The 26,612-nt window shown below is 51.3% G+C and overlaps 2 protein-coding genes across 3 annotated transcripts in view; one reads left to right on the top strand and one right to left on the bottom strand.

Moving 5' to 3' along the window:
- BRAT1 (BRCA1 associated ATM activator 1) overlaps nucleotides 1–6,118 on the bottom strand; it is a 62,717-nt gene extending 56,599 nt beyond the window's left edge. The window contains exons 1-2 of one of the 2 annotated variants that reach the window (XM_075318119.1): nucleotides 6,092–6,118; nucleotides 5,661–5,817 (exon numbers count right to left, since the gene is read on the bottom strand). Coding sequence is in view for 1 of the 2 variants with exons in the window: in XM_075318118.1 (XP_075174233.1) it covers nucleotides 6,092–6,104 (13 nt within the window). In the remaining variant the exon portion in view is untranslated. The remainder of the gene's footprint in view (nucleotides 1–5,660; nucleotides 5,818–6,091) is intronic. The other variant, XM_075318118.1, reaches the window with a different exon arrangement.
- A 259-nt stretch (nucleotides 6,119–6,377) lies between these two features.
- Nucleotides 6,378–26,612, top strand: part of IQCE (IQ motif containing E) — a 97,769-nt gene continuing 77,534 nt past the window's right edge. Inside the window, exons 1-6 of the mRNA XM_075319209.1 lie at nucleotides 6,378–6,507; nucleotides 9,050–9,137; nucleotides 11,480–11,548; nucleotides 11,730–11,772; nucleotides 14,523–14,669; nucleotides 16,378–16,509. Of these exons, the coding sequence (XP_075175324.1) occupies nucleotides 9,084–9,137; nucleotides 11,480–11,548; nucleotides 11,730–11,772; nucleotides 14,523–14,669; nucleotides 16,378–16,509 (445 nt within the window). The 5' untranslated portion in view covers nucleotides 6,378–6,507; nucleotides 9,050–9,083. The remainder of the gene's footprint in view (nucleotides 6,508–9,049; nucleotides 9,138–11,479; nucleotides 11,549–11,729; nucleotides 11,773–14,522; nucleotides 14,670–16,377; nucleotides 16,510–26,612) is intronic.

Genomic DNA, 26,612 nt, shown 5'->3' with positions numbered 1-26,612 from the left:
GCGTAAAACTACGGAGTTGGCGGACGCCACTGCCGTACGGCTCGTAGAGTCTAGGACAGCATTAATCGCGTAAGACGCAAATGCAGACATTTGAGAGGTTAAGGGTGCCACCTGCGGAGCAGATGTACGTGTGACCGTGTCAATCTGTGTAAGACCAGCTGAAATAGCTTGGAGTGCCCATACGGCTGCGAATGCTGGAGCAAACGACGCGCCGATAGCTTCATAGATGGATTTCAACCAGAGCTCCATCTGTCTGTCAGTGGCATCTTTAAGTGCCGCCCCATCTTCCACTGCAACTAAGGATCTAGCTGCAAGCCTGGAGATTGGAGGATCCACCTTGGGACACTGGGTCCAGCCCTTGACCACGTCTGGGGGAAAAGGATAGCGTGTATCTTTAAGCCGCTTGGAAAAACGCTTATCCGGATAAGCGTGGTGTTTCTGGATTGCCTCTCTAAAGTCAGAGTGGTCCAGAAATACACTTAATTTACGCTTGGGATACCTGAAATGGAATTTCTCCTGCTGTGAAGCTGTCTCCTCCACAGGAGGAGCAGGGGGAGAAATGTCCAACATTTTATTGATGGACGCTATAAGATCATTCACTATGGCGTCACCATCTGGTGTATCCAAATTGAGAGCGGTCTCAGGATCAGAATCCTGATCAGCTACCTCCGCCTCATCATACAGAGAGTCCTCCTGCTGAGACCCTGACCAGTGTGATGAAGTCGAGGGTCGCTCATAGCGAGCTCGTTTAGGCTGTCTGGGACTGTCGTCCGTGTCAGAGCCATCACCCTGGGATGCAAGAGACACCCCCGGATCCCGGAGCTGTTCCGACTGAGGGGGACCAGGGAGCAATGAGTTAACAGTGCCCATGGCCTGAGGTACTGGTCTAGACTGCAATGTTTCAAGAATTTTAGTCATAGTCACAGACAATCTGTCAGCAAAGACTGCAAACTCCGTCCCTGTCACCTGGACAGTGTTCACAGGAGGTTCTGCCTGGGTCACCTCCAGCAGAGGCCCCGGCCGAGCAAGTGCCACAGGGGCCGAGCACTGCACACAGTGGGGGTCAGTGGAACCTGCCGGTAGAACAGCCCCACAAGCGGTACAAGCAGCATAGAAAGCCTGTGCCTTGGCACCTTTGCTTTTTGCGGTCGACATGCTGTTGTGTCCTCTGAGAATCTAGGAGGGTATATAGCAGAGGATCCCCAGCGACCGTACAGTGCAATGTAAAGCTGAGAGCATAAAATACAATATACACTTCGGCACCAGTGGGGTCAGCCCTTGAGGGCAGCTTACCGCCCGCTGAAAAGCGGGTGTGTGGGCACCAGAATCCCGTGTCTGGGTCTCCCAGTCTCCTCTCTCCAGCTCAGACTGCACACAGGAATGGCTGCCGGCGTCCTGAGAAGAGAGGTGGATCGTGGGCGTGCCTCAAACAAAAGTGCGGGAAACTGGCTTCCCACTGTGCCCAGTGTGAGGGCTGGAGTATGCAAAGCAGACTCCAGCCCTCTGCGCTGACATTCTGTACAGCGTCCCGCCCTTCCCCTGACTGGCAGGCCTGGGGGCGGGAACGAAACGAAACTAGGCCGCAGAAAGCCGGGGACTCGAGTAATAAGCGCGGCCGTGATATATGCACGGCCAGCGCGGAAGTCCCCGGCGCACCACAAGTCCCAGCCGCGCCGCAGCGAAAAAACTGACAACAGCGGCCGCGCGGCAGTTTCAAAAACATGTCCCCTCTCAGCAAAGCTGTAGATAGGAATGGCACCAGCGCGCAGCGCTGTTGTCCCCGGCGCACTAACACACCCAGCAATGCTGCAGTGTGCGCGCGGACTGTACGGGGACACAGAGTACCTTGGCGTAGCAGGGCCATGTCCCTGACGATACTCAGCTCCATATCCAGCAGATTCCCCAGGGGCTGTGGACGGAGCACGGTCTCAGTGCCTGGAGACCGGTAAATCCCACTTCACCCAGAGCCCTAAGGGGGATGGGGAAGGATGCAGCATGTGGGCTCCAGCCTCTGTACCCGCAATGGGTACCTCAACCTTAACAAACACCGCCGACAAAAGTGGGGTGAGAAGGGAGCATGCTGGGGGCCCCATATGGGCCCTCTTTTCTTCCATCCGACATAGTCAGCAGCTGCTGCTGACTAAACAGTGGAGCTATGCGTGTATGTGTGCCTCCTTCGCACAAAGCATGAAAACTGAGGAGCCCGTGATCCCACGGGAGGGTGTATAGCCAGAAGGGGAGGGGCCTTACACTTTTAAGTGTAATACTTTGTGTGGCCTCCGGAGGCAGTAGCTATACACCCAATTGTCTGGGTCTCCCAATTAGGAGCGACAAAGAAAAACAAGTTATCAGTAGTAATGAGTGAGCACTGCCATGCTCGGGTGCTTAGTACTCTTAACTAGTGATGAGTGGGCACTACCATGCTCGAGTGCTCAGTACTCGGAACTAGTGATGAGCGGGCACTACCATGCTCGGGTGCTCTGTACTCGTAACTAGTGATGAGCGAGCACTACCATGCTCAGGTGCTCAGTACTCGTAACTAGTGATGAGCGGGCACTACTATGCTCGGGTGCTCAGTGCTCGTAACTAGTGATTAGCGGGCACTACCATGCTCAGGTGCTCAGTACTCGTAACTAGTGATGAGCGAGCACTACCATGCTCGGGTGCTCAGTACTTGTAACTAGTGATCAGCGGGCACTACCATGCTCGGGTACTCGGTACTAGTAACTAGTGATGATCGGGCACTACCATGCTCGGGAGCTCGGTACTAATAACTAGTGATGATCGGGCACTACCATGCTCGGGTGGTCGGTACTCGTAACTAGTGATAAGCGGGCACTACCATGCTCAGGTGCTCAGTACTCGTAACTAGTGATGAGTGGGCACTACCATGCTCGGGTGCTCAGTACTGGTAACTAGTGATGAGCGGGCACTACCATGCTCAGGTGCTCTGTACTCGTAACTAGTGATGAGCGGGCACTACCATGCTCAGGTGCTCTGTACTCGTAACTAGTGATGAGTGAGCACTACCATGCTCGGGTGCTCTGTACTCGTAACTAGTGATGAGCGGGCACTACCATGCTCAGGTGCTCTGTACTCGTAACTAGTGATGAGTGAGCACTACCATGCTCGGGTGCTCAGTACTGGTAACTAGTGATGAGTGGGCACTACCATGCTCGGGTGCTCAGTACTGGTAACTAGTGATGAGTGGGCACTACCATGCTCGGGTGCTCAGTACTGGTAACTAGTGATGAGTGGGCACTACCATGCTCAGGTGTTCAGTACTCGTAACTAGTGATGAGTGGGCACTACCATGCTCGGGTGCTCAGTACTGGTAACTAGTGATGAGTGGGCACTACCATGCTCGGGTGCTCAGTACTGGTAACTAGTGATGAGCGGGCACTACCATGCTCAGGTCCTCAGTACTCGTAACTAGTGATGAGTGGGCACTACCATTCTCGGGTGCTCAGTACTGGTAACTAGTGATGAGTGGGCACTACCATGCTCGGGTGCTCAGTACTGGTAACTAGTGATGAGCGGGCACTACCATGCTCGGGTGCTCTGTACTCGTAACTAGTGATGAGTGGGCACTACCATGCTCGGGTGCTCAGTACTGGTAACTAGTGATGAGTGGGCACTACCATGCTCGGGTACTCAGTACTGGTAACTAGTGATGAGCGGGCACTACCATGCTCAGGTGCTCAGTACTCGTAACTAGTGATGAGTGGGCACTACCATGCTCGGGTGCTCAGTACTGGTAACTAGTGATGAGCGAGCACTACCATGCTCAGGTGCTCAGTACTGGTAACTAGTGATGAGCGAGCACTACCATGCTCAGGTGCTCAGTACTGGTAACTAGTGATGAGCGGGCACTGCCATGCTCGGGTGCTCAGTACTGGTAACTAGTGATGAGCGGGCACTACCATGCTCGGGTGCTCAGTACTCGTAACTAGTGATGAGCGGGCACTACCATGCTAAGGTGCTCAGTACTGGTAACTAGTGATGAGCGGGCACTACCATGCTCGGGTGCTCAGTACTCGTAACTAGTGATGAGTGGGCACTACCATGCTCGGGTGCTCAGTACTGGTAACTAGTGATGAGCGGGCACTACCATGCTCAGGTGCTCAGTACTGGTAACTAGTGATGAGCGGGCACTACCATGCTCGGGTGCTCTGTACTCGTAACTAGTGATGAGTGGGCACTACCATGCTCGGGTGCTCAGTACTGGTAACTAGTGATGAGCGGGCACTACCATGCTCGGGTGCTCTGTACTCGTAACTAGTGATGAGTGGGCACTACCATGCTCGGGTGCTCAGTACTGGTAACTAGTGATGAGCGGGCACTACCATGCTCGGGTGCTCAGTACTGGTAACTAGTGATGAGTGGGCACTACCATGCTCGGGTGCTCAGTACTGGTAACTAGTGATGAGCGGGCACTACCATGCTCGGGGGCTCTGTACTCGTAACTAGTGATGAGCGGGCACTACCATGCTCGGGTGCTCAGTACTCGTAACTAGTGATGAGCGGGCACTACCATGCTTGGGTGTTCGGTACTCGTAACTAGTGATGAGCGGGCACTACCATGCTCGGGGGCTCTGTACTAGTAACTAGTGATGAGCGGGCACTACCATGCTCGGGTGCTCAGTACTCGTAACTAGTGATGAGCGGGCACTACCATGCTCGGGTGCTCAGTACTCGTAACTAGTGATGAGCGGGCACTACCATGCTCGGGTGCTCAGTACTCGTAACTAGTGATGAGCGGGCACTACCATGCTCGGGTGCTCTGTACTCGTAACTAGTGATGAGCGGGCACTACCATGCTTGGGTGTTCGGTACTCGTAACTAGTGATGAGCGGGCACTACCATGCTCGGGTGCTCAGTACTCGTAACTAGTGATGAGCGGGCACTACCATGCTCGGGTGCTCAGTACTCGTAACTAGTGATGAGCGGGCACTACCATGCTCGGGTGCTCAGTACTCGTAACTAGTGATGAGCGGGCACTACCATGCTCGGGTGCTCAGTACTCGTAACTAGTGATGAGCGGGCACTACCATGCTCGAGTGCTCAGTACTCGTAACTAGTGATGAGCGGGCACTACCATGCTCAGGTGCTCAGTACTGGTAACTAGTGATGAGCGAGCACTACCATGCTCAGGTGCTCAGTACTCGTAACTAGTGATGAGCGGGCACTACCATGCTCGGGTGCTCAGTACTGGTAACTAGTGATGAGCGGGCACTACCATGCTCGGGTGCTCAGTACTCGTAACTAGTGATGAGCGGGCACTACCATGCTCGAGTGCTCAGTACTCGTAACTAGTGATGAGCGGGCACTACCATGCTCAGGTGCTCAGTACTCGTAACTAGTGATGAGTGAGCACTACCATGCTCGGGTGCTCAGTACTGGTAACTAGTGATGAGCGGGCACTACCATGCTCGGGTGCTCAGTACTGGTAACTAGTGATGAGTGGGCACTACCATGCTCGGGTGCTCAGTACTGGTAACTAGTGATGAGTGGGCACTACCATGCTCGGGTGCTCAGTACTGGTAACTAGTGATGAGTGGGCACTACCATGCTCGGGTGATCAGTACTGGTAACTAGTGATGAGCGGGCACTACCATGCTCGGGTGCATATTCTCAATATTGCTCCATTCATTCCTTACAAGGCTGGAGATTGCTGCTCTCTGCTCTTGTCATCAGTCCCATAGACAATGAATGGTGCAGTGGTCGGGTGTACGATCTTCCGCTGTATGCTGTAATAAGGGTAAGGTCCCAGTTCTGCTGATGGGTGCAGGTCCCTGCAATCAGACCCCACTGATCCTGTGGAGAGGCGATATCTTGTCATCACATGACCACCCCTAGGACTATTAGCACCTTAGATCCCAATTCACTATTGGATCCCATACATCCAGTGCAGGGTCAGGAAGCAGTTGCCCATAGCAACCAATCAGAACACTTTTTTCATTTTCGACCAGTATTGGAAAGTTACATTGACAGGTTGCCATGGGCAACAACCCCCTTCTCCTAGCACAGATGGCTGCTATACTGAGCCCCCTCCCCCCCGCAGTCCAACATAAAGAATATACAAAGCTACCAGACTGCTGCATGCAGGAGATCCTGGTGGTCGCGGAAAGATGACGTCATTCCAGCCGCAGGAGAAACCCGGCGGCCATTATTAATGTGGGCAAATCCATGAGCGCGCATTAGAAAAGAGACCCATATTGAATACTGGCAACCGAAGTCGAATTTTTATTGTAAAAAACTGATTACTTCTTATCTGTGATGTCAAAAAGTGAATTTGATTGATAATTTGTGTTAAAAGTGGTCCGAAGCCCAAATCAAATATGGCGTCCGAGGAGTCACACTGGTGTCCTCCTCTCAGAAATGGCTCCGGGTTGCGGAGGAAATGCTTTGTCCCCTCCTTGGATTCGGTTGCTAAGGACTCGATGAGAAACCCGGAGCCTCAGGAGGAGAGCAGGGTGCTTTGTGTTGCTGGATGCGGGAGAGCAGGTGAGAAAGGGGGGGATGTGTCTGTATAGGTGAGTGGAGGAATAGAATGCAAGGGCCCAGCAGTGCAGACTGACACATCAGAACTATAGGTGCACAGGTATCAGCTGCACCACTTGTACAAAGTGTAACCGTGGTACAATGGCGGCTTTATCGCCTTTTCGTGGACTGTCACCTGGTGCTTGTGGAATATGGTGGCGTCCGGAAATAAGCGTATACAGCAGCGTATAGATATGGCGTCACACTCTGGACTGTGCACCTGCCCCCCATAACAGCAAAAACACAAACATGGCGGCGCTTCTTAAAAAGTGGGTGTATTATGAGCGCCAATTCTCATTGATCCCTCCCAGTGTATGGCAGGCAACACATAAAGGCGCCTAAGGGCGGACAAGCTGCCAACATTCACAGTCCGCCACTTTGTAGTGACTGCCACTGGGGTTGTGACATAATCTGACCACAGCACAACCATCGCCAGCAATACAAACCTGGAGGATCAGGAGCCGCACACAATGCCGCCTGGTTGGGCCGTGTTCACATAGAGGGTTTTTTCCCAGGAGCTCAAAAGGCACCAGTTTTTACACAGAAACTACTTCAGGAAACCCACCTTTTTTGTGGGAGTTTTTTTTTATTTCCCTGAAGTGGGTTTTTTGTGTTTTGTTTTTGTTTTTTTGCAGCTTTTTCATTGGACAGTGTCTAATTTAGAAAGTCTCAGATTCTGCTTCTGACCTGCACTTTCCTTTCTCCAACCGGTGTTTATTGCAACCTCTATAAGAGAAAAAAAAACCCTCATGAATAGCAAAGAGAATGCCCCATAGCAATGAATTGGAAGGACATGGGCAGGGGTAGATGAAAGAAACCCAGCTCTAAGTCTATTGCGGTGCAGAGAGCCACTGGCTCTCTGCACCGCAATACACACCGCCAGCCAATTAGAGGTCGACAGGCTTGTCACAGGCAGCGCTTGGAAGTGACTTTATGAGCTGCCTGTAGCTGGGATGCCGAACTCAACTGCCGGTCTATCCGCTGGCTATGGTGGACCCCGCATGTAGTGGAAGTAGAGGAAGATAAGAATCTTTTTTTTTTCTCTCTTTTTTTTAAGTGATATTAAAGAGCTGCAGAACAAGGGACATTATAATAAGGGGCACAGGATGTGGGATATTTCTTCCAGGATGCGGCCCGGCAAGGGGACATTATTATAGGATGGGGGCCAGGATGGAGGATATTATTGGAAGGGGCCCATAATGGGGCACGTTTACAGGAAGGGCCCAGGATGGAGGATATTATTGGAAGGGACCCATAATGGGGCACGTTTAAAGGAAGGATCCAGGATGGATGACATTATTACAGGAAGGGGCACATGATAGGGGACATTATTACAAAAAGGGGCCCATGATGGGGGACATTATTACAGGAAGGGGGCCATTATTACAGATTGGTGGCAAGAATGGAGAACATTATTACAGGAAGGGACTCATGATGGGGACATTATTACAGGTTGGTGGCCAGGATAGAGGACATTATTACATGGAAGGGGGCCTATGGTAGGGGACATTATTACAAAAAGGGGCCCATGATGGGGGACATTATTACAGGAAGGGGGCCATTATTACAGATTGGTGGCCAGGATGGAGAACATTATTACAGAAAGGGACTCATGATGGGGACATTATTACAGGTTTGTGGCCAGGATAGAGGACATTATTACATGGAAGGGGGCCTATGGTAGGGGACATTATTACAAGAAGGGACCCATGATGGGGGACATTATTACTGGAAGGGGCCCATGATGGGGCCATTATTACAGGTTTGTGGCCAGGATACAGGACATTATTACATGGAAGGGTCCCATGATAGGGGACATTATTATAAGAAGGGACCCATGATGGGGGACATTATTTCAGGAAGGGGCCCATGATGGGGCCATTATTACAGGTTGGTGGCCAGGATGGAGAACATTATTACAGGAAGGGGCCCATGATGGGGCCATTATTACAGGTTTGTGGCCAGGATAGAGGACATTATTACATGGAAGGGGCCCATGATAGGGGACATTATTACAAGAAGGGGCCCATGATGGGGGACATTATTACAAGAAGGGGCCCATGATGGGGGACATTATTACAAGAAGGGGCCCATGATAGGGGACATTATTACAAGAAGGGGCCCATGATGGGGGACATTATTACATGGAGGGGGTAAACAATTTTGTTTTTCTAGGATGTAGAATGCTGCAGGGGCCCATACTTCTGACAAACACGCGGGTTGGGGCTCAGATCCACAGAAGGAATGTCAAAGGGCTTTGTTTCCGATCATTCCTAGCCTTTAAATATGCGTAAGTGAGAGGTGCTATACAAGTCCTTGACATCATGGCCGCACACTCATGGACTTGCAGGATGGACAATGGTGTTACAGTAGTATGGTCCCATACATGGATTGTATTTGATACTGCAAATCTTCCATGGATGTTGTGGCAAAATCGACATTTCTGACAGGACATATGGACAGAGTTTGACCAGTTAAGCCTGGCCTAATATTTCTTTTTCCGCAGCGCTGCGGTTGCGGAGTAGTCGGCACGGTGAGCCATGTCTTGGCTGTCCAGTGGGAATGGGACTGAAGTTGAAGAACTTGAGGATGTGGTGAGTTAGAAACTTCAGAGATGAGACATTTCTACTGTTATATTTTGGGGGGGGGGATCAAGAGAGAAGCGAACCTGTAAGGCTGCTTTTCATCCCCCAAATCTCCTTCTCTACCCATACCATGTACTTTTTAAAGCTGGGCTTAGTAACCCAAATAGATTCACGACTTTCATAAAAAAAAAGCAAATTGTAAATGTTTATAGCATCATCCACAGGATAGAGGATAACTTTTGGATCTGTGAGGGTTCGACAACTTGGACTCTCACCGATCCCAAAAACAGTGCTTCAAAATGGCCTATGTGTATAGAGTCATGGCTGAATAGGGAATGCTGAGAATAGATGAGCACTACGATCTCTGGGAGTCCCCTAGAGAATGAATGGAGGGGTACCACCCTAATTACTGGGGCATTTACGAGTCCTATTTTCAGGAGTTACCATTGGCTGGAAAATCACCTATTCCTTATATTATACCATAACCCTTTCTCATTCGCGACATTGGGGGACACAAGACCACAGGTTATAGGTGTGGCACCTAGGATGTGGACACAAAGTAGTTAAGTGTTTGCTCTTCCCACCACTGTGTCCCCCCTGCAGGCACTGAGCTAAATTAGTTTTGGTTTAGTGTCCAGAGCTACATATCAGAACCTGTATACCAGTCAATGGTGGGATCCGCAGATCTGCCCATCGCACGCCCAGCCTCGTGCCCTGCTGGCCACACTTCACCTTAGTTGCTTTTTCTACTGTCACAATTTAGGGGGAAAAAAAAAAATCAACATTTTCGCCCGGCTGCTTTCCTAAATTTAATCCTTGGCCTCTGTATCACAGTGAGCACAACCCTGCTGCACCTTGGTACACACTGGGGCGACATGGCTTATGGTGTTTACCAAGGAGGCATGGTTCTAAGGGGAATAATACAGAGCGGCCTAAAGGCAAGCCCCAGAGGTTTCCCATGAGCCCCAGAGGTTTCCCGAAAGCCCTAGCCCCAGAGGTTTCCCGAAAGCCCTAGCCCCAGAGGTTTCCCGAGAGCCAGATGTTTCCCGAGAGCCCCAGAGGTTTCCCGAGAGCCCCAGAGGTTTCCCGAGAGCCCCAGCGGTTTCCCATGAGCCCCAGCCACAAAGGTTTCCCGAGAGCCCCAGCCCCAGAGGTTTCCCGAGAGCCCCAGAGGTTTCCCGAGAGCCCCAGAGGTTTCCCGAGAGCCCCAGCCCCAGAGGTTTCCCGAGAGCCCCAGAGGTTTCCCGAGAGCCCCAGAGGTTTCCCATGAGCCCCAGAGGTTTCCCATGAGCCCCAGAGGTTTCCCATGAGCCCCAGAGGTTTCCCATGAGCCCCAGAGGTTTCCCATGAGCCCCAGAGGTTTCCCGAGAGCCCCAGCCCCAGAGGTTTCCCGAGAGCCCCAGCCCCAGAGGTTTCCCGAGAGCCCCAGCCCCAGAGGTTTCCCGAGAGCCCCAGCCCCAGAGGTTTCCCGAGAGCCCCAGCCACAAAGGTTTCCCGAGAGCCCCAGCCACAAAGGTTTCCCGAGAGCCCCAGAGGTTTCCCGAGAGCCCCAGAGGTTTCCCGAGAGCCCCAGAGGGGTTTCCCGTGAGCCCCAGCCCCAGAGGGGTTTCCCGTGAGCCCCAGCCCCAGTGGGGTTTCCCGAGAGCCCCAGCCCCAGTGGGGTTTCCCGAGAGCCCCAGGCCCAGAGGGGTTTCCTGAGAGCCCCAGCCCCAGAAGGGTTTCCCGAGATCCCCAGAGGGGTTTCCCGAGAGCCCCAGCCCCAGAGGGGTTTCCCGAGAGCCCCAGAGGGGTTTCCCGAGAGCCCCAGAGGGGTTTCCCGAGAGCCCCAGCCCCAGAAGGGTTTCCCAAGAGCCCCCATCGAAGAGGTTTCCCGAGAGCCCCAGCCCCAGAGGTTTCTTGTGAGCTCCGTTCCAGAGGGTCCTAAGCAACGCATCCTTGTAAATTTGATAAAATGAGCACTAAACAAAAAGCCATATCTCTGGAACTGTATGGCAGATTTGATGAAAAGAAAAAACAACAATACTCGGGAGCAGCAGAAGTTCGAGCAACAACCGGACACTTTTGACCTGGTGACAGGTCCTCGTTAAAGCCTGAACCTTCCTTATGTAAACAAGAAGTGGAGTAGCCGTAGAGTCATGTCAACCTGGAGCACCCTGTCCTCAGGGAGGGCAATCTCACCATTATTTGTGGGATTAGGGGGGCTTCCATCCCACTCCCTTCACTGGGTAAATCTCAGGACAAAAGGCTGCTGTATTCACCGAAAGCCACAAGTCTTTTCAATCATCAGGGATGCAGAGTCCAAACCCACCGATAGAAGCTGATATTCTAATCCTGGTTCTGCTTATTTATAGTATCATGAATTGTCCCAGATGGGCGATGACGCCGTGTCTGCCATCACGTATGACTCCGACACCGATAAGGTAAGGAGACTGCGACCCTGCGTAATATACAGTATATATGTATTATATATTCTTGGGCGCTCAGATATTCTCCTATTCAACTAATTTTTTACGAATTATATTATGTTTTTATTATTTTTGCCATGAAAAGGAACATTTCTTGTTTAATTTTTCTAAACTCCTATCATTTTTATTTCTGCAGAAAATGAAAAAGAAGAAATCAAGTAAACCGCCCCGGTCACAGAGTAAGTGTCTGCTTTTGTACCTACGACCAATACATAACCTATGAATTAAAGGGGTACCCAAGCCTGCAAAACTGATAACCTATGCACTGGGTAGGTGATAATTGTAGCGCCTGCGTCTCTGCAGAGTCGTCGACTTACTCACCACCCCGGCTGGGTCACGTCGTCCCCCGCCATCCACATGTGCTGCTGCCTTCTTCACTTCCCTGGCCCTGTACATGCCACACAGGTTTCCCGTAAGACGTGCGTGTGCATACCGGCCCTCCTCTTAAAGGACCAGCCTCTCAGTCTATGGCTGAGAGGCACAGTGTATTAAAGGTATCCTCCCATTAGGGGAGGTGCCTGCACAACACATTCAGTTAGTCAGTATACCAGTCTGCTAGCTAGTTGTCAGGTCCCGTTAACCCTATGTCTGTCTCCAATACCTGTCTGTACCTGGCTATTCTGGAGTCTGTCACCTGCCCTAGGGATCAGCTGCCACAGTCCCGGTCACTGCCCTGGGATTGGTACCTGACATCCACCTCACAGTGGACACTTAGTTAAGCCCCTACCACTAAAGGGTAAGCCCAGGTCCCCCCTGTAGTCCAGTGGGCCCACTAATCCTGCTCGCCGCCTCTACACCGGCCGCGAGCGTTACAATAATTAATAATAGTACAGGACCCCAACCAAGCGCTAGAATGTGGGACAAGTCCCTTGTTCTCCCCTGACCGCAAGACCACAGCCAGAAGATAAAAAGGTAGGTGGTTGCACATGTGTCCTTTTGAAGTCTGTGAGGGTGACTATGGCTGAAAGTGAAGATAGGTGATCATTTTTAAAAAAGTTGGCCAGGTTTGTAAACCCATTTCCAAAGGTTTAATGGAGGTTTAGGGTTAAAGGAGTCTGTCGGCACAGAATGACTGTTCAAACCAAGCTCAGGCCCTCTGTGTACCCTTCGTGTGTCCAAATATTGCAGTGCACCTTCCCACCTGTTTGTTTTCCCGCAATCTCCACCTTCTCCCTCTCTTCTTTGATTGACAGCTCTGGCTTTGTATAGCCAGAGAAGGAATGAGTGTCGTGCGGTGTTCAGGGTTACACTCGTTGGGAGTCATGGCAGCGTCGGACTCTGTTCACTCTGCAGAGTCTGACAAACAGCCTGGGATCACTTAGGCCTCTGCCACACATACGTGAAAATCACGCACGTGCCGCGAGACACGTATTTTCCTTGCATGTTGCGTTTGGTAAGTACGTGTCTCTGGTACGTGCGTACCACGTGTGTTCTCCGTGTGCTATCCGCGATAACACACGGAGAACCGGTAATTTGCATACTCGCGTGGTCCTTCCTGCTGTCCAGGGTACTGATCTTCGGTCTCCAGCCCTGCCGACTCCCCGCTGCTGCTGCTTCCGGCCGCAGTGAAGTGAATATTAAATGAGCATAAGGAGCGGCAGTCGGCAGCAAGTGACAGCAGCGGCAGAGACAGGAGGGCTGGAGAAGGTGAGTAAAGATTTGTTATTTTTTTTCTCTGACACGTGCGTTTTCTCCGGCGTGTGTCACACGGGACCGCATCCACACTACATCTGTGTGGTACGGGTGCGGGCCGTGTGACACCCGTGATGCCGGAGAAAAACGGACATGTCAGCGTGAGAAACACACGGACACACGTAAGTACGGAATGGACACACGTTCCGTTTCAAAATACTTAAGTGTGTCCAAACCATTAGGAATACCTAGGTCCACATGTGCCCGTGTCTTCGGTACGTGAGAAAACTGTCAAACACGTACCGGTGGCACGAAGGTGTGACAGAGGCCTTAGCCTGTATTAGGTGTCGGCTGGTTCTGTTTTTACTGCTCTCCAGTACAGCAGGAGTTAATTCCTGCTGGCTTGTTATCATCTGCTGGGAGCCCAGGCTGCTAATCACGACCAGCTGCCCTCACCCTTTATAAGCTTCTAGATACTGGGGCTGAGTGCCGGATATAGCTTTTTGCTTCCTGGTTCCTGTGGTTATCAAGTTGTATGGTGAGCTACAAGTTGCGGTTCTACGTGGTGTGTGAGTTCTCTCGTTGTGTATTTATCTTCCCACCTCTTTTGCGTTACTTCCTAATTCACTTATTGTCCCTCCTTTGTGTTTCAGTGCAATGTGCACAAGTTTTCATTTACCCTTGTCTGTGATTATTTGTGGTGTTTTGGTTACTGGGTGGGGAAGTAGTATAGGGGCGTGGACAGGAGACAGGGCCATGTTGGAGGCTCGAACCTGTCTACCATCAAGTCTACCTTCAAGATAAGGGACAGTACTGGGGCCCCAGTCTTAGGGTCAGCCTAGGAGCCCCTGTTCAATCTGTGTACCCCCGTGGCAAATAGATGGAAAACAAGTAGGTAGGAACTGAACTGTTTGGCCACACCAAGGGTGCACTGAGCACCTGCGCTTAGTTTGAAAGACTCCATTACATCCTTGAGAGTGGAGACTGGCCACCATCATCCTGCATTACACACACGACCCCATGGTTTATCAGGGCGCCGTGTTAAGGGGCGCAGTGTAATGCCCGCCTTCCCCTGTGGTGGCGCTGGAGGGAACGTGATCACACCTCCAGATTTCCTCACATCCGATCGCTGGGGTCCGGGCACGGGGGGGGGTGGGGGGTCACTTTGTGATCTGCTTCTTGTCTGAGTCGTTTTTATCGTCCAAACTGTAGAAGCCCTTTTAATAAGGAATAAGCTTTTCTTTTTCATTCTTCTTCGTTTTAGAGGATTTAATCCTTTTCTTCTTTCTTTTTGCAGATTCCCCTTATCTCTCCAGCGCGAAGCTAAACCCTAGAAAAGCCCCCGTATGGAGGTCTCTGAAAGGGACGGGACAGATGCACCCGGAGAACCCGATGATGAAAGTCCCCAGGCAGCTGTGGCTCGCCTCCATGAAACAAGGCAATGGTAATGGCCGGCTTTGTCCTTATGCAAAACACAAAAGCTGTCATTAAAATGGAATCAAAGAAGGCATAATGAGGGTCGCACGCGTCACTTCCAGTTCCGTGACCTGAGATTTATGTGTTTTGTGGGGGTCAAAAAATCTGCTGTCAGAATAAATAGGAATTGTAGCTTTTTATACTTGTGTCTTCATGGTTAATGGGGGTCACTGCCTCCTCCTTAAAGTGACCATCATCATTGACGACCCATGTCTAGATAAAACGTATTATGGAGAAGGCTTTGTCCAAGACTTTGATATTGATGGACTAATGACAGGTCAGTGGGGTGGCCATCCCCACCCATCATCGGTCCGCATCTTCCCCGGTCCCATTCACATCAGACCCCCACACTGATTTTTCCTAAACATAAGCCATTAATATTGAAGTTTTTTTAAAAGAGTTGTCCCCTTTTGGAAGTTTTTCATTAGCAGTAAACAACCAAAGTTAGCTTTATTTCCCCTCCCCTGGTCCAGTGCTGAGTCTCTGCCATTTTCCCGGTGTCTGTTGTTGTCCACAGTGCTGATGTCACATCCATACCGCTGCAGCCAATAACTGAGCTCAGCGGCTCTGTGGATGTAGACAGATGTAGACGGCGCTGAGCTCACTGATTGTCTGCAGCACTATTGACATGAAGTCATCGGAGACTAGGAGAAGCATCAAAGACTCAGTGCTGATGTTACATGGATACGGGTGCTGCCAATAACGGAGCTCTGTGGATGTAGATGACACGGGCCGCTCAGCTGCTGAGCTCACTGATTGTCTGCAGCACTATAAACATGATGTGAATGAAGACTGGGAGAAGCAGTGCAGACTCAGTGCTGATGTCCCATCAATACCGCTGCAGCCAATAACTGAGCTCTGTGGATGTAGACGGCACGGGCTGCTGAGCTCACTGATTTTCTGCAGCACTGTTGACATGACGTCAACGGAGACTAGGAGAAGCGGTCAAAACTAAGTGCTGATGTCCCATCAATACCGCTGCAGCCAATAACCGAGCTCATTGACTCTGTGGATGTAGATGACACGGACCGCTCAGCCGCTGAGTTCACTGATTGTCTGCAGCCCTATTGACCTGACGTCAATGGAGACTAGGAGAAGCAGCAAAGACTCAGTGCTGATGTCACATCGATACCGCTGCAGCCAATGACTAAGCTCAGCGGCTGTGAATGTAGATGGCACAGACTTCTGAGCTCACTGATTGTCTGCAGCACTATTGACATGACGTTAATGGAGACTAGGAGAAGCTGCGAAGATTCAGTGCTGATGTCACATCGATACCGCTGCAGCCAATAACTGAGCTTTGTGGCTTTGTGGATGTAGACGGCACGGGCTGCTCAACCGCTGAGCTCACTGATTGTCTGCAGCCCTATGGACACGAAGTCAATGGAGTCTAGGACAAGCAGTGCAGACTCAGTGCTGGACCCAAGGAGGACTGAATAAATATCAGTTTGTGTTTAGGTTTTTTTTTTTATTACTCACAGTAATAACTTTATTTCTGATAAGTGGGAACCCCTTTGAAATTCTGATGATATACGGGATCACGTCACTCACTAGAAATCAGCAGGTGCAGGCTTTAGGCATTAGTATGGCTAACATAAGCCCACAAGCATAGAAAGGTGATAAGGAGGTGAGCAGTGCTTGTATGATGTTTCGCTCCTTCTCGTGCTTCTTCTCAGGACTCACTCAGCCATTGAAATCTGACATGGACATTGGCCAGGCCTGGGTCAGCCCCGGAAGCAGCACTCCGGAATATCTAAAGGAAGCTCTTGGGATGAAAAAACCTAAATATTCCCGTTCCGCTAGTAATGGTAGGTACCGTATAGACACATAACGGCGGTTACATGTACACTTCACGTCGTCTATAGGTGAATAACAGACTGGTCCGATGTATATATAGTGTATATATACTGCTCAAAAAACTAAAGGGAACACTTAAACAACACAATGGTATTTTAGTGTTCCCTTTATTTTTTTGAGCAGTATAGTATATATAGTATATAGTGCTCTACACATTCAGCAGGAGCAGTAAAGCTGGGCATACGCATGAAATATCTGCGGACCAAACATTGCTGCTATATCCGGTTACCTCTCCATGTACGAGAGCTCATGTGCTTTCATGGGGGAGAGAAGACGCTCTACTGAGAACACAAGCATCAGCCATGGAAACTCCAACCTCTCCGATAGCCAAGGTTCGGCCTATTTCAGGTGTAGACATGCTACATGTGGATTCTCTATAAACCCAACCCTTGACCTCAGTGTGTACAGCGCCTTACCCTAACGTCCGCCATAAACATTAGACAGTTGTCAGCTGAACGATGGTTTGGTTGACCATTCGGCTCTCCATTATCTTGGGTGTCTCTGCCATAAACAGGAGCACTTACTTGGTCAGATGTTCCTGTGCTCTTTACAATACGATTGGCAGTCCAAAAGTGATCACATTAGATCAATATTTCTTCGACAATGAATTGTTTGGGTGTACCAGTCTCCATTAGAACTCAGGTTCAGTCAACATAAGTCTAATGGGCAAAGGGGGGTTTAAAGAGGACCAACCACCAGGATTTTCCTATATAACCTAAAGCCAGTGCTATACTGGGGCTATCATGCTGATTCTATACATACCTTTACTTGTGAGATCGGATGTATAGTTTTTGAAATACAGGTGTAACGCCCCTGGACTATCGGGTCGTTACAGGGTATTGCACAATCTGCCCTCCCGTGCAGTTGCAGTATCCACCTCCTTCTTGGTTTTGGGTCTCTAACTACATGGTGTTGCCTACATCAGCTAATCAAATCCTAGATACACCCTGCACCACACCCACCAGACACACCAGTGGACGGCTTGAGTGGAATAGGGTCGCCCACCTGGGGGGTTGGAGAGAGGAGGGGAGGTGAGGAGTGTCCAGAAGAGAGAGAGAGAGGAGAGTAGTCTGGCAGTGAAAGTGAGAGGATATCAGGAGCAGGGCTTCTGGGAAACAATCTAGGCGGCAGACGGTGGTCTGGGCCTAAAGGAGCTGGACCCCCGGTCGCAGGGGAACGTGGCAAGGGGCACAGATCTGTCGAGGAGGACAGTCGGCGGCCTTGCACCATCACCGGGCTGGAACCAAGGCACGACAGGGTACGTGGACACTAGGTCGGGGAGTAGCTTCAGGCAACCCGATAATTTACCCGTGGAGAACGGAGCCTTCAAGATTCATTCCCACCCGCTCCAAAATCGGGGTACTAGCGCAACGAGGGGGATAGGACTTTCCAATCCAAAACGGGCCAGAAAATACCAAGCGTGAGCCCTGAGAGCAAGCTCCCACACTTAGCCATAGTGGGGAGCGGGGCCCGGCTAGTTCCACGCTACCGGGACCAACAGAGCAGTAAACTTAGTGCCAGGAGGCAGGTCACGGATCACCAGACAGCACCATTGGGGACGGGACCCGAACTAGCTCCCCTCGACGACAGCGGTACCCAGAGACTTGTTTGACCAGTTGTCGGTGTCTGCTTAATGGACTGAGTGCGTACCAAAGTGACCCCTGCATCCCACAGCTCCCCTTACTGAGTCCCAGGGTATTCCCCCTACCCGTGGAGACTTCTGACACCTGGCTGCCCCATTCCATCATCCCCGAGTACTCCCAACTGCAGCGGTGGTACTCCTAATTACCACACACCACGGGTGGCATCACGAATCACGAACTCTAATAAATCCCTTGTACATTTCCCCTTCATTTGAGTGGCCGCACGACCCCCAGGTCCGGAGACCGTCGAGCCACTGAAAACCCGGATCAGAGCAGCTCGGCTGCTTGCACGGGGGCAGCACACAGGCAATATAAAAGTAGCCAGGAAAAGAGGAATAAATATCCTCCAAAAATGAAGCATTACTTACAGCAAAGATGGGCTGCAGTGTGTACATCGCCCGGGCTAAAAACTAATACTCTAGCAGGATACAGCTAAACCCCACTAAGTGGAGGCATCACAGGTGCATGAGGAGCAAATCACACACACACCTCCAAGAAATAGAGGGGGCAATTGCTGGATGATAAAACTGCACACTAGTGGCTTGTATAGAGCGCTGTTCACACATGCAGATGCAAAGTCACAAGCCCGCAGCCTATTAGGTGACGCCCATACTATTAGATCAGGCAGGCTGCCAAGCCGTACCCCACCTGTGTATCATGCACGGACAGATACTCTACAATGCAAGGCCCAACAGAAACGGGCCTGGCTGCATCCTCTACAAACAAAATATGAGGTTTTTAGTTGGTATTATGGCCGCAATATGGAAGCCTACAACTCTCGTCACGGGAACATCCTGATCTCATAGTATGGGCATCACCTAATAGGCTGCAGGCTTGTGACTGTGCATCTGCAAGTGTGAACAGCGCTCTATACAAGCCGCCAGTATGCAGTTTTATCATCCAACAATTGCCCCCTCCATTTTTTGGAAGTGTGTGTGTGATTCGCTCCTCCTGCACCTGTGACGCCTCCACTAGTGGGGGCTTAGCTGTATCCTGCTAGAGTACTAGTTTTTGGCCTGGGTGATGAACAACTGCAGCCCATCTTTGCTGAAATACAGGCAAGAAAAGTTTGTGAAATGCACTGTTATATGATTGACAGGTGCTACAGAATATCTAATAGGTGGGTCGGATTTGCTAGTTATTCCAGCCCCTGTCTGCTGCCTGTCCTTCCTCCCCTCTCTCCTTCCTCTCTCCTTCCTCCCCATGTAATAACAGAGACAGAGGGGGGTGTAAGGACAGGCAGCAGACAGGGGCAGGAATAACTAGCAAAACCCGGCCCACCTATTAGATCTTCTGTAGCTGGTATCCATCATATAACAGTGCATTTCACAATATTTACTTGCCTGTATTTCAGAAAGTATAAATCCGATCTCACTACTAAAGGTATGTATAGAATCAGCATGATAGTGTTACATCACCACCGAAGTCCGCTCCAGCGACTTCTGCTGCGATCGCAAGGCCATGCCGTGTTCCCGCCATGGATAGTGCTGGTGATGGGAGAGGAGTCGGTGCCAGTGGCTCTGGTGGGCGCAGGCTCAGCTCATCCACTAGGCTGGGTTTCCCTGGAACCTGCAGTACCACTGGCTGACTGCTGACTGTAGGTGGCATGTGTCTTCCAGCTGAAGTTGCCATCATTCACCTGCAGCCAATGGGAAGACACCACACCCTTCTTATTCCTCCTCCTGTCATGTGACCACTGCCAGAGATAGTTCTGATTTCCTGGCTCCTGATCCGCCCTATTCTGTTTTGTGATTCCTGTGTTGACTTCTGCATCTTCTCTGACTACCCTCCTGCTTGCTGTTTTTGTACCTCGCTGCCCGATCTGGATTTGACCTCTGCTATGTTTTCTAATTACGTCCTTGCCTGCCGATTCTGTCCCTGTTCTGCTATTCCTGGTTTGACCCTGCCTGATGACTACTCTCGGACTGCAGCCTTCCACAGGTAGTGATCTCCAGGGCCCTGTGTAATTCCAAATCCCTGTATAGGGGTTAAAGGGTTTCAGGGTTTTGGGGGTCCTGCTTTGTGAGCGGCTTTCCTCTAGCCTGTCCATTACAGCCCGTCTAAGTCTGTGGATCCAGGCAGGCGTTACAGATAGCGCCAGAATAGCACTGGCTTTAGTTTATATAGGAAAATCCTGGAGGTTGGTCCTCTATAAAGCTGGTCTGAATGGACACCAGCTTACTTCTTTGTTTGCCGAGCCTGCATGTGTTCTCCTTACAGACAAGGGAATAAGCCGCTGGCAGACAGATGTGACGATGGCTCATGGGTTCAAATCCCACCAAGGACACCATCTGCAAGGAGTTTGTATGTTCTTCCCGTGTTTGCGTGGGTTTCCTCCGGGTTCTCCGGTTTCCTCCCACACTCCAAAGACATACAGATAGGGACTCTAGATTGTGAGCCCCAATGGGGACAGTGTTGGCAGTGTATGTAAAGCGCTGTGGAATTAATAGCGCTATATAAATAAAATTATTATTACTATTATCTAACCTGAGATCGTCCATGTTGAAATCCAACCTTCTCCTGTTAAGTGATACCCAGGCGTCTCCCTGCGCACAATAACCTCTGTTCACACACGTCTTCTTAGGCCTCATTCATCCGTCCATTTTGCACTTACTTGTTCTACCTGTGTTTTTCACCTACCCCTTATAGTCATGGGCTATTCACATTTTTTCGCAGACCATGTGCCCGTACAAAGGTCAGACGTCTGTTTTTTTTTCGAATATCATGGCTGACCAGTGCCAATACAAGTCTATAGGTCCATGAAAAACCCATACAGCACATGGGTGTGTCCGTGTGCTGTCCGTGTAACATTGCAGAGTATAGGAGAAGCTTTGTAATTGATTTATTTATCAGTACGTGAAAAACACCGACCATTATTTTTGCATTTGTGAAGACCACCGAGGTCTGAACGAGGCCTTATGTTGCATTTCTCTGTTCCATATTAGAAACAGAAGAACGGATTTCACATGTTCTATTAAAGGGAACCTGTCAGGTGTAATATGCACCCAGATCCACGAGTAGTTCTGGGTGTATATTTCTAATCCCTGCCTAACAGTCCCTGTATATAGTAGCATAGATAAAGGGATGTTTAGAAAAAGTATTTCTAAAGATCCTTTATGATATGCAAATGAGCGCAGGGACTAGTCGCAAGTGCGTTCTATTCCGTGACTAGTCCACACTCTTACTATGTTAGCACACCGTGCAGCCCCTTATGATATGGTATTGAGCACAGGGACTAGTCCCAAGGGCGTTAGTTCCCCTGACTATTCAATGCTCATTGCCCAGCGTCATCCTCAGTGACGCGCGTACCTGTGTCCGTTGTCACTGCCTCTCAGATGCCCGATGTAAGCTCAATGCACATGGTTAGAATTCCCCGGCACTTCCAGTCACGCGCACTAGACCTTTCTCAAGCCGCGATATGTAAACTTGGTCTCATAGTGCGCATGACCAGAAGTGCCAGGATTTCTGATCATGCGCACTGACCCTAAACCCAGCGTCTGAGGCTATCACAAAGGACACCGGTACGTGCATCACCGCCATTGCCGCTGGGCAATGGGCATTAAATAGCATATTAGCACACCCCTGTGCGCGGACTAGTCAGGGGAACTAATGCCCTTGGGACTAGTCCTCGCGCTCATTAGCATATCATAAAGGATCTTTAGAAATACTTTTTCTAAAGATCCCTTGATCTATGCTAGTGTATACAGGGACGGTTAGGCAGAGATTAGTAATATGCACCTAGAACTGCTCGTGGATCTGGCTGTATATTGCACCTGACAGGTTCCCTTTAAATCCGTAACATCGCAGAAGTCTTTTTTGGTTTCTGTTTTTCTTTCTTAAATAAATAAATAAATAACTAAATCTTTATTTTCTTTATCGTTCCTATGGGAGACCCAGACCATGGGTGTATAGCTTCTGCCTCCGGAGGACACACAAAGTACTACACTAAAAAGTGTAGCTCCTCCCTCCGAGCATATACACCCCCTGGATAACCAAATATAGCCAGTTCAATGCTTTGTGTTCAGGAGGCACACATCCACACATGCATTCTCATCTGATTTTTGATTTTTGGAAAGATTTTGAAGAAAAGCGGGTCCAAGCCTGGACTCCCGACATGTCCCTTCTCACCCCACTGTGTCGGCGGTGTTGTTAAGGTTGATTTCAGGGCTGGAGCCTTACATGCCGCGCTCCTTCACCATCCCTCGGGGTCTGGCTTGAAGTGGGAGCCAGCACGGTTCTCCCTGCCTTGCAGGAGACCGGTCTCCATCCGCAGCCCTTCAGGATCCTGCCGGACGGAGCACTCATCCCTCAGGGACTTGGCCCTGCGTCTCACAAGCTAAGTATCTGAGACGTTATTGTAGGGGGGTCCCTTGTATTTTATTGTTGGGGAGAGTGTGCTGTGTAACTATTTTGACATTTCCGGCCGGTTCTCTGGTTTTCACCTGAGAACCGCGCCGATGGTGCCTGCGCGCCGGCCGCATCATTAAATTTAGGCCCCGGCTTCGCCTGAGGCCTAGTTTCGATTTCACTGCCCCTGCATGTCAGTCATGCAGAGGGACAGTGCGGCTCCGCCCAGCGGCCGTTCGGCACAGGGGAGGGACACTCCTCTCTGAGTACATGTTCCCTCCCCTGGAAATCTCCTTGGCCCTCCGGATCCCGCTCTTAGAGTAGGCCCCGCCCCCTCTCCTCGCTCCGGCGCCATTTTATCAGCGTTCTCACAGCGATCGGCGCTGGCTGCAGCATCTCTCTGGGGGTCCGGGCTGTAGGATCTGGAGGGCACACAAACGGTCTGGTAAGCCACAACCTCTGGTTGTGGACCTGCTTATATACTCTCTGGGGGTCATTCTGGCTCAGAGCCCCCACTTCAGCAGCATGTCTCACACGAGGAGCAAGGCTGCAAGGCTGTACTCAATATGCACTGCATGTAAGCTCGTACTGCCTGAACCGAGCACATATCCACATTGTGATGCCTGCTCTAACATGGTGGTGCCTCAGCCTGGAGTCTCACCCCCAGTGGTCCCTCCGGCTGCTCCGGCCCCGGTGGCTGAACCCCCGGTTTGGGTAGAATCCTTCTCTAAGTCTATCTCCCAGTCTTTTGCCGACTCAATGGGACAGTTGTCCCGGACTCTGCTGAGTATGCATCAGCCCCCTACTCGGGGCGCCTCTGCTTCTACGGCTCGTTCAGTAGAGCCCACAGAGGTTTCTTCCTCTGGTCCCGGACCCCGTCCTCCTAAAAGGAGACGCAGGGGTCCCTCTCCTTCCTCGTCCCGTGGCTCTGATTCTCGAGCTGACTCGCAGGACGAGGAGGATGCCTTTACTGGGGGCTCGGACGCTACCTCCATGTGCCCCATGGATCTGTCCGAAGGTAACGCAGATGTTAGTGATTTGATTGCGTCCATTAATTCTGTACTGGACCTCAATCCGCCAGTATCAGAGGAGCAACTCTCTCTGGCAGAAAAGCACCAGTTTACCTCGCCTAAGAGAGCAAAGAGTGTGTTCTTTAACCACTCCAGTTTTCAGGCCACTGTGACCAAGCCTAGGGCCTGTCCTGACAAACGCTTCCCAAAGCGTGGTTCTGATGACCGTTTTCCCTTTCCACCAGAGGTGGTCAAGGAGTGGGCTCACTCACCAAAGGTAGACCCTCCGGTGTCTAGACTCTCAGCCCGGACAGTTGTATCAGTGGCTGATGGCACCTCACTTAAGGATTCCACTGACCGCCAGGTTGACCTTCTGGCCAAATCTGTATATGAGGCGGCGGGGGCCTCGTTCTCCCCATCTTTTGCAGCAGTGTGGGCTCTCAAAGCCATCTCTGCTTCTCTAGAGGAGATGCATTCCCTCACCAGGGACTCTATGCCCGAAATGGTTGCCTTAACTTCCCAAGCTTCAGCTTTTTCATCCTATGCCATGTCTGCCATGCTGGAGGCTTCTCACTGCACTGCGGTGGCTTCGGCTAATTCCCTCGCTATCCGCAGGATCTTGTGGCTTCGAGAGTGGAAGGCAGACGCTTCTTCAAAGAAGTACCTTGCTGGGCTCCCATTTGCTGGGTCCAGGCTGTTCGGTGAACAACTGGATGAAATTATTAAGGAAGCTACTGTCGGGAAGAGTACTTCCTTGCCACAAACTAAAACCAGGAGACCTGTCCAGGGTAGGAACCAGTCGAGGTTTCGTTACTTTCGTTCCTCTAACTGGTCGTCCTCTAAGCCCTTGGCCTCGTCCACTAACTCAGCCAAGGACCAAAAACCCAACTGGCGCACGAAGCCGCGTCCTCAGAAGACCGCAGGAGCTACTGCCACTAAGGCAGCCTCCTCGTGACTATCTGGCCGCGCCAGCAACGTCCTTGGTCGGTGGCAGGCTCTCCCACTTTGGCGACGTGTGGTTTCAACACGTCTCCGATCAGTGGGTGCGGGATATCATCTCCCACGGCTACAGGATAGAATTCTCTTCCAGCCCGCCAAACAGATTTTTTTCTGTCAACTCCCCCCTGCTCCAGGGCCACCGCCTTCTCTCAGGTCGTGGCATCCTTGCAGGCCAACGGAGTAATTGTACCGGTTCCCGCCCGGGAACGGTTCAGAGGTTTCTACTCAAATCTCTTCCTAGTCCCCAAAAAGGACGGTTCCTTCCGGCCCATCCTGGATCTCAAGCTTCTCAACAAGCATGTTCAGGTGCGGCATTTTTGCATGGAGTCTCTGCGATCAGTCATTGCCTCAATGACCCAAGGAGATTTCCTAGCATCCATCGACATCAGAGATGCCTATCTGCATGTGCCAATTGCAGTTTCGCACCAGCGTTGGCTACGTTTTGCAATCGGAGAGGAACATTTCCAATTCGTGGCCCTCCCCTTCGGGTTAGCCACGGCCCCTCGGGTATTCACCAAGGTCATGGCAGCAGTGGTTGCGGTTCTGCACCTCCAAGGGTTGGCAGTGATTCCTTACCTGGACGACCTTCTAGTCAAGGCTTCATCCAGTGCAGACTGTCAGTGGAGTGTCTCGCTCCCTCTCGCCACTCTAGTCCAATTCGGGTGGCTTGTCAATCTGCCCAAGTCCACTCTGACTCCGACCCAAAAGCTCACGTACCTAGGGATGCAATTCGAGACTCTGCCGGCACTTGTGAAACTGCCCTTAGTCAAACAGCAGTCCCTCCATCTGGCGGTGCGCTCTTTGCAGAGGCCCCGCCGTCATTCCATCAGGCACCTAATGCAGGTGCTGGGTCAGATGGTGGCGTCAATGGAAGCGGTTCCCTTTGCCCAGTTCCATCTGCGTCCTCTGCAGCTGGACATTCTCCGCTGTTGGGACCAGCGGACTTCCTCCTTGCACAGGTTAGTGGCTCTGTCGCCACAGACCAGGGGCTCCCTTCAGTGGTGGCTTCGGCCCCTCTCTCTGTCTCAGGGACGCTCCTTCCTGGCCCCGTCCTGGGTGATCCTCACCACGGATGCCAGTCTATCCGGCTGGGGAGCAGTATATCTCCACCACAGAGCGCAGGGCATTTGGACTCCGTCCGAATCAGCCCTCTCGATCAATGTGCTGGAAATCAGAGCTGTGCTTCTAGCTCACTTAGCCTTTCACCACCTGATGGCGGGCAAGCACATTCGAGTCCAGTCAGACAACGCGACAGCAGTTGCCTACATCAATCACCAGGGCGGGACACGCAGCCGCCTGGCAATGTTGGAGGTTCAACGTATCCTTCAGTGGACGGAGGACTCCAAGTCCACCATATCCGCAGTCCACATCCCAGGCGTGGAAAAATGGGAGGCAGATTATCTCAGCCGTCAAATCGTGGACAGCGGCGAGTGGGCTCTGCATCCGGCAGTGTTTCGATCAATCTGCCGCAAGTGGGGCACTCCGGAAGTGGATCTAATGGCATCCCGGCACAACAACAAGGTCCCGGTTTACGTGGCTCGCTCCCACGATCCTCAGGCCTTTGCAGCGGACGCGCTGGTTCAAGATTGGTCCCAGTTTCGTCTGTCTTACGTGTTTCCCCCTTTAGCTCTCTTGCCCAGAGTCCTGCGCAAGATCAGAATGGAGGGCCGTCGGGTCATCCTCATTGCTCCAGACTGGCCCAGGCGAGCTTGGTACCCAGATCTGCTCCATCTGCCCGTAGAGGTGCCGTGGCATCTCCCGGACCGTCCAGACCTTCTCTCACAAGGTCCGTTTTTCCGCCAGAATTCTGCGGCTCTCAGATTGACGGCGTGGCTCTTGAGTCCTGGATCTTGACGACTTCGGGTATCCCTCCTGAAGTCATCTCCACTATGACTCGGGCTCGGAAGTCTTCCTTGGCCAAAATATACCACAGGACCTGGAAAATTTTCCTGTCCTGGTGTCGCTCTTCCGGCCATGCTCCTTGGCCTTTTTCCCTGCCGACCCTTCTGTCCTTCCTGCAGTCCGGTCTGCAGCTAGGACTATCCCTCAATTCCC

The sequence above is a fragment of the Anomaloglossus baeobatrachus genome, chromosome 7, assembly GCF_048569485.1.
Source record: "Anomaloglossus baeobatrachus isolate aAnoBae1 chromosome 7, aAnoBae1.hap1, whole genome shotgun sequence".
Taxonomy (NCBI): Eukaryota; Metazoa; Chordata; class Amphibia; order Anura; family Aromobatidae; genus Anomaloglossus; species Anomaloglossus baeobatrachus.
The sequence above is the reverse complement of the archived record's forward strand: the minus strand, read 5'-3'. Positions and strand labels throughout refer to the sequence as shown.